Genomic DNA, 8,212 nt, shown 5'->3' on the forward strand with positions numbered 1-8,212 from the left:
CACGATTTAAAGCTGGCTCTTAACTTTCCACATTGGGTGCACCAGAATCTTTTTTCACCCACATTATTTCATGTTTTCTACAGTTTTTAATCAAAGATCTTCAAATCTTCCACACCACACTGCCAGTGAAACTTTATGATTTTTGAGTTTCATGGATTGGCTTCTTCTTACAATGCATCTCCATTCTTCATGCTTCAGTATATTTAAACTCTTAAAAACAGATTACATGTATGCTCCTTAAGACCAAGAGAACTTTGTAACATTTAAGTTACACACAAGAGTTTTCTTTAACACTCATCACCTAGTAGCCTGGCTGACCTCACAGTACATTGCCATGTTAGTGCTATTTAGTTGGAAGTGAGAAACAAACAGTAAAATGAGGCAGGAGGGGGGGGACCTCAAAACACCAAAAGTACAGATTAAGTCAGAGTTGAAAGTTTCACCTTCTGTACTACTGAAACAGAGTACTATTAAATTTGCTTCATTAGACTCCACTTTCCACACATATTCACCATTCTTGTATCTTCTGCAAGTACTGATTTTTATTTATGGAACTTAAAGTACTTATTCTGACAGAAATAATATTAGTCACATACATTATCAATTCTAAAGACTGCAATTTTACTTTCTTTATTTTTAATATCTCATTTGCTACATATGAAGAAAATAAGTACTGTCTGCTTAATACAACCTCTAATAGTACATAAACTCTGATGACCGCAAGATGCAAGCATTAATTTAAAACATACCTGCAATGAGGTAATGGACCCTGTGTGTCCATGGAGGACAGCAACCGGTGCACAAGTTCTGAGACACCACACTCTGATCATTTTATCACAACTTCCAGCTGCAATCATAGTGTTTTCATAATTGACAGCCATATCTGAAATCTCTGCCGAATGTCCTCGCAATGTGGCAAATAACCGACCGTTATGAGTTGACCAAATTTTTACCAAGCAGTCATCTGAGCCCTAAAGAGAAATAAGTGTTAAACTCAGCAAAGAGTTCATAAAACATTCAGGATACCACGTTTCAGGTTTCCTATAAAGAACCCAGCTATGGTTTTGTTTTGTTTTTTTTTTCTTTTTTTCCACAAAGCTTGGCAAATGACACATCTATTTAAAACTTTGCATGTTATTTAAGCGGGCAGAAAGTAAATCATATGACTAATAAAAAAAAAAAAGTGTTCAATCATGGTTCAGGATTACACTACAGTCATCACAAATCTACACCATATAATGCAGAAAACCTGGATACAATTTGGCAGGGTTCCTTACAGTACTGGCAGCTAAATGAAAGCACTGTGCCATAAAAGCAACCTCTCCTCTACCACTTCATAAAGAATGTGACATACTGAACATAGAACCACATCACTGCAGAAAATTCCTACATCAACAACAACATGCAACCAGACATTATCATCAAGTACAACAATGTCTTACATGCTTCTCCCCTTTAAATACATCAAATTGCTTCACGTGAGCACTGTGATAGAGCTAATCAGCTACATTTTAACACTTCATTGGTATCCACCTGGGAAAGGTTTTAGAATAATGTACATTTTGAAGTTCTTTTCCCGGTATCCAGCTGGCATTATTTTCATATTTAGATTTATCAACTCACAGTAAATATTCTATGTCCAGTCCTATCGAATGCAACACAGTATACAGCAGAAAGATGGCCAAGAATCCGTCTGTGCATTTTTATATGTTGATACATACTTCCTGGAAATGAAGTACTAAACTTGGCATATCCAGTTAGTTGTTTTGCTCGATATACTTCCACTAGAACACAAAGAGATCAAAGAATGAACACACTGCTGTGTAAAACAAGTGTACTGTAAATCATCATTTCATCTAACTTCCTGTAATATATTACCCACAGATTTATTAAAAGTGACTTTCAGGTTTCATAAAGATAATCGGGCTTTTTTAAACTTGCAATTTTTGTACATGTAAAAGTAGCACAGTAGTTTAAACTTGCTCCAACCAAAGCTTCCTCCTGCAAATATGATGTGGTAAATGTTGTTTTTATTTTCCCATAGCCTTCTATACATTAAATCATACAAGAGCCTTTCTATCCAAAGGCCACTGATTTGTATTTCCTGTAAGTTTATTTACTTAATACAATGGCTTTGTGAAAGAAAAAGATGTAATCTAGAGGCTAATACGTCACTAACGCAGTGAGCAGACCTTCGTATCCATGCATAACCCCACCAAATTCATACGAAGTTCTCCAGACAAGCCTCCAGACCAAGTTCTGAGGTGCACAGGCAAGATCAGTGTCAAGATACGCATTATATGCTCACCAAGATTCGGTGACATGCCATAGTTTACAGGAATTTCAGGAGGTCTTCCTCTATGAAGAGCAGCAAAAGCAGAGCCCTTCCAAACAGTGTTCCTGCAATCTTTAAAATCAATTAGTTGAAGTTAGTCATGAGTACATTTTAAAAATGCCAAGCCAGCTACTGTTCCAAAACACAGCAAGAAAGGTATCTGATAAAGTTTCAATATCGTGTATGAGAACCTAACAATCAAAAAATCAGAACCTCACAAGCCCCCAAACTTCTCATGAACAATTGTGGGGGGGGGGGGGGGGGGGTGGAAGTTAGGTGGTGAAGAGCATTTTTATCCATTTAATATAGTAACAAAAATATCTTTGAAACTACTCCTAAATGGCGATACCTCTGCAATTCAGGTAATTCAAAACTAACTTTGACCGAAATTTTCACACTCATTCTCAGGGCAAAGTATGTAAGACTTAAAACTTTCACAAATAAGTCACCTATTAAGAAAAACATGCTCCTAATTGAAATTTATTTTGACAAGCTCATGCTGAAATAATTGCAAGCCTGTGCTATCCTCAAAATCAGTCACTGCATCATTCAGTGTGCATCTTTTCAAACAGATGGGACAGATAATTGAAAACTCCCCCCACCCCTAAAAAAAAAAAAACAAAGAAACACCCTCAAAAACCCACACACAACAGAGCAGTATCCACTAAACCAGTCTTATATCATGGCATCTAGCTACCCAAGAGAGCTTCATACAAACACATTAAAAAGAAAAGTTCACTGAAAAGCAAAGTCTAAAGCTAAAGTCTATTCAATAAATATCAAATAACAAATTATGTGGCTACAAATTTGTAGCTATTCACCTTAGATTACGGACAAAGGGTGTGTTACTGCATAAGTACACAATTCATATATACTAATTTTGATGCCATCTGCATTAACCAAAAAAACAATCAGAAAACTGGTGCTACTGTCTGCCATTTGCATCAAATAGAGTAAAACAGCTACCCCATTTAAATAAAAAATGGGCTGATATAAGACTGTTGGGAGTGTCAGGAGATGTCAGAAAGTAGCACTTCTGTCTTAGAGGTTCATTATATTGCAATAATACTAAGAACTAGCAACACTTGGAGGCTTCAGCACTCACAGTAACAACAATTTTTGTTATGTAACTTAAGACCTCATTTTCACAAGAATCAATATAGAGTTATACTATTAATATACAGATCACTGGTGTCTTGGTTGATTAAGTATAGTACAGAAATAGTGAAGGCCACTTCTGGTGAGAGGTCACTGCCATTCAATATTCCAGAAGTCTTTACCACATACTTATTAAAATGTACATACCCATTTCAAATAATAAACAATTCATACCTTTTGCTGTACGTAACAATGACTGCCTCCCTGCACCGAGTAAGGAATTCACTCTCGAAATGCTGGGCGGTATCTCCTTATCCAGTATAGGGCCAATACGCTTGCAAATTTGTAACAAATGATCTGGAGCCACATGTTTGTTGGATAGCACCTGACAGAAATTTAAGTTTTAAACACATATATGGTACATCCAGAACAGATAAGCCTAAAAGCATCACTATTCACACCAGTATTTAAACATGTTTAATATACCTAACTTCAACTTACAGACCAAAATCAATTCTATAAAGTTCTTATCTAGTGAATGCAGTGAACACTCTCCAACAATGGGAGCGCTGTATTAAAATTGTTCATTGCACATCAGCATTTTACTACTAAAAATCTGCAGTATTCACACACATATGGCATCCATCTCTGAATGGCACGCTACAATCACTGTCTTTGCCCAATGTACTCCATTTTTTTTAATTAAAAAAGATAAAACAAATAACCATGCTCTCATAACTCAAGGTCATGGAAAATTTTGCTGTAATTGAGCATAAGAATTTATGCAACTAGTACTTCAGTTGCCCATTACTTGTTCAGTAAACTAGAGTCTAATGGGTTTGAGTAAGTATACAATCCCTCTGGAAAGAGCTTCCTTGAAGAACCATTACTACATAGCAAAAGACAACCCTACTTCCTTAAATCAAAGGGATCAAGACAGTCATCTGTCCATTCAGGAAGGATTCCATAATATCTACATGTAACAATCTAAAAAATACACCCCCACACACTCAGATGTCTTCATCAAAACCAGATGTGTGTTTTATTCCTCAGTGTCTTCCTTTCTGGAAGTTCAATGGAAAGAGTCCTTATCCAACTACACCATCAAACATAGTAAGGGAAAATTCAAATGCGCAAAGTAGAGTTCACACTGACTTCAATAAAACAAATCATCAGCGGCATAAATTTAAACTACTGGGAAGGTCTGAATCAAGTAGGTAGAAGCAGACCCATGTTTATCCGACTGCCTGATCTGGCCATGTGTAAGCCAGTTTGACCCAGAAGCCATACTGCTGTATCGGCAAAGAAGTTACTGCCCAGCCAACACATCCAAGAGAGACACAAGGTCACATCAGTGCAGGTACGTAACCCTTTGCCCATCAAGTTCAGAATACAGGCAGAACAAGTTCATGCTTATGATGCTATTCCCTTAGTGTACTGATTGAATTTAAACAAATTCCTGGTAAGGCCGATCTCATAATTGGAACAGTAGGAATAGAAATTGTACACGTTGTCAAGATCTGTCCAACAAGAAGTTGCCCAAATGTATACTGGTATAAGCTGTAACTACACAAGTAAGAACTTTTGATGACTGCTCAAGACCTTAAAAGCTCAAGCATAATTTCTAGTCTTCCCTAGCCAAAATGGTTTAAAAACACTGAGAACAGTATAATTTAATGCAGAACCTAATGCTTTTTTTAATAGTAAAAATTCAAGCTGAAAACCAAGTAATGTACATAAAGCTTACAGGGCATAGAGGGACTTTTTTGTTGTTGTTATAGGAATAAAACAGTTAATATTACCACAGAGTCAAATGTATCCAAATAAATCAGATGAGTAGATGTTTAAGTCAAGTAAGTATGAGAAAATGTAATTCACAGTAGTCTAAAGATTGTATTTTTTCATCATTTCTTTATAAAAAGCTTGCTACTTGAAATGGCCTACTGTAGTACCGGCCAAGACATTCAGGACAGAAAGTTCAGCATATGCAACGTCAAGCATGACAAACCATTTTGTTTGTGTGCCATCATCAGGAAGTACACATTCCAAATGCAGTCCTTGATGGCAGCACGTTTACAAAACGTAGCAATTCTTTTTAAGTATTTTCACTCAGATTTTAGAAGGAACAATTATTTTAAACTCATGCTTCAGTTCTATGATGAACAAAAAGAAATAACTGCACCACATGATTGTAGTGGTCAGCAATCTTGGCAAACTAAACAAAAAAGTGGGACCAGCTGGACAACAAGAAGTTCCTAAAGATTCTTTTTTCTGCCTTTGAGGAGCTTTAGAAGATAAATTATGAATACTCTGAAATATTAGCATCGTGTATAGGTATTTCTTTTAAATGATGTTGGAAAAAGAAGGAGAACAGACATGTCAGACTTTATCTGACAACACTATACAGAAACGCAGGTAAAAAAAAGCTGCACTGCAGTCAGAAAAATCTACGCCTAACATCTCACAACATTGTCGCTGTTTTCCAGAAGAATTGGGGTCAAAAAAAAACCCAAACAAACAAAAAAAACCCCAACCCTCCCAGTATTTAAAACTTAATACCACAGTTACATTTGCTAAATCCAAGTCAGAGCTTGAAAGAACTCCTGTTTAGCAAGACTTGGCTTTTCATCTACTGACCAAAAGCTTTAATTTAAAAACTCATTTGCTCAACTGACCATACCAACAAGTTACCAACAAGTGAAAAAGTAAGAGAAATGGAATTGAGTTTATCATTTTAAGCAGCACTTAGAATTAAATTTTATTTAAAACATTTTCTTAATTATTTTTCTCCTCTACATAAATACTCTTTTGAGATTTTCAAATGCCCTCATCTCGCTTGTGTAAGACTTGACTATAAGAATGTACAAACTGACAGGTAGGAGAGAACTCAGGTAACTTAGAATGCTTCAAGTTTTTTTTTTTTTTTTTTTAAAAACACAGAGACACAACAAGAACAAACATCTGTTTAAAGAAAATGAGATCGAAAACAATAATGACAATAATGTACCACATCAGCAAACTTGGTAAACACCACCAGAAGCCATCACTTCACAAGATTCAACTGTCAAATATATTTTGCAGTTCTTAAAAAGCAATAAAGTAAAACAGCAAGGGAAAAAAAAAAAAAAAAAACAGCTTTCCATTCTGAGATGGCCAGAAGTGAAGGAATACATTTAGTTCAGCTTGCATCAGTGGCACAGGTCCACACCATTCAGAGATCACTCGCATCTTTCTATCATTTAGAGACCAAGCTATAACCATTAAGTAGCCAGAGAGAGAGAGACCGACCATAGGCACCACAACTGCCAACCCTTGATTTCTGAAACAGCGATTTCATTTCCTAATCTGTTGAAGGGAGCTGATGAAGGAAGCCACCCAGAAAATAAATACTGTCAAATCAAAACATGCTTAACAAACTTGCTCACCAAACTCTGAAATGAAACCTTGCTTCAGATTGGTTCTTCCCTATACGTAGGCAGTGGCAAGTACCAATGCACAACGCCAAGCTCCACCTCTGCTATGTAAACAATATCCTCAATTTAAGACACCGCTTGTGTTTTTGTTAGTCTAATGTAAATAAATTAAAGGTCCTTTCCAAAAAATAATTCCTATGTCTTACTAGACCCGGAATGGAAGTGGGAGTTAAAGCTTTGGGCCTCGTTTTAAAGGTAAAGGGTCTAACATCAACATTATCATCCTAATTAAGAGTTTTTTTAAAAAAAATCTCACCAATTCTTCATAACTTCTATAATGCTCATTTCCTTCCCAATCCAACCTTTTAGGAAGCAACTAAATCGAGAAAGAAAAAAAAAAAGAGTGAGTGATTAAAGCAGACGGAGGGAAAAAAATCACATCTAAAACAATGTGCGTTGAGGGGGAGAAGTTGGGACATGAGAGTGGAAGAAACTTGAATGACTTTAGTAGTAAAAGGAAACTTCCGACTACAGTCAGAGAGGTGAAATCATCAGAGTGTCCAAGCACACACAGACCTGGTGCTGCTCCAGCTCCTGCACCAGCACCTGCAAGGAAAAGGAAAAAAAAATACACGGAGTTAAGGACAACCAAGCCTCTCGCTTCTTCTCAAGCGGCGGCTGCTGTAAGAGGGTTGGGGAGGGGGAAGGGGAAGGCGGGGGCGGTGGGGGGGGGGGGTACGCCCGGCTGTTCACACCTCCCCTTCAATCCGCTTTGCAGCAGCCAAGGGGTCCAAGCGAGAGAGTGTGCAGCCAGGCGAGCGTGCCGGGCCCCTGTACTCACCTCCAGTGCTCTCCTGCAGGGCCCGGTGGTCAGGAACCGAGCTATGAGGAAGTAGAGCTCTGCAAGAGATACGGAGAGAGACAGGGGATGAGTCTGGGCCTGGCTGGGGAAAGGGGTGGGGGGAGCCCCCGAGGTGACTGTAATTCATAATCATGATCAGGAAGATGGCGGCAGGGAGCGGCGGCGGCGCCGGCAGCTGCTCTCGCTCCGGCCCGCGGCTGCTCGCGCCCCGGCGGTTTTACCTGATTCAATGAGCGGCAGGGACACGCCGCCGCCGCCGCAGCTCGAAGAGGCCGAGGGCTCAGCCATGGTGGCCCCGGCCCGGCGGCTAGCGCTCGCTCGTCCGCTCGCTCGGCACAACTGCTGCTCGCGGCGGCCGCTGCTGCCAAGGCAGGGATTAGGGCTCAGGCAGCGTCTGGCGCGGGCAGGGCCCGGCTCGGCATAGCCCTGTCAGCGCCGCCCCTCCCCCACGCGCCCCGCCAGCCACCCGCCCCCCCTTCCCTCTCCCCCTCCGCGCGCGGGAGC

The 8,212-nt window shown here is 39.3% G+C and overlaps 1 protein-coding gene across 2 annotated transcripts in view; it reads right to left on the minus strand.

Moving 5' to 3' along the window:
• BRWD1 (bromodomain and WD repeat domain containing 1) overlaps positions 1-8,212 on the minus strand; it is a 69,863-nt gene extending 61,651 nt beyond the window's left edge. For both annotated transcript variants that reach the window (XM_026121494.2, XM_026121493.2), the window contains exons 1-8: positions 7,930-8,212; positions 7,688-7,746; positions 7,423-7,452; positions 7,163-7,222; positions 3,668-3,818; positions 2,309-2,407; positions 1,624-1,784; positions 750-971 (exon numbers count right to left, since the gene is read on the minus strand). In XM_026121494.2, coding sequence (XP_025977279.2) covers positions 750-971; positions 1,624-1,784; positions 2,309-2,407; positions 3,668-3,818; positions 7,163-7,222; positions 7,423-7,452; positions 7,688-7,746; positions 7,930-7,996 — 849 coding nt within the window. In that variant the 5' untranslated portion in view covers positions 7,997-8,212. The remainder of the gene's footprint in view (positions 1-749; positions 972-1,623; positions 1,785-2,308; positions 2,408-3,667; positions 3,819-7,162; positions 7,223-7,422; positions 7,453-7,687; positions 7,747-7,929) is intronic.

The sequence above is a fragment of the Dromaius novaehollandiae genome, chromosome 1, assembly GCF_036370855.1.
Source record: "Dromaius novaehollandiae isolate bDroNov1 chromosome 1, bDroNov1.hap1, whole genome shotgun sequence".
Classification (NCBI taxonomy): domain Eukaryota; kingdom Metazoa; phylum Chordata; class Aves; order Casuariiformes; family Dromaiidae; genus Dromaius; species Dromaius novaehollandiae.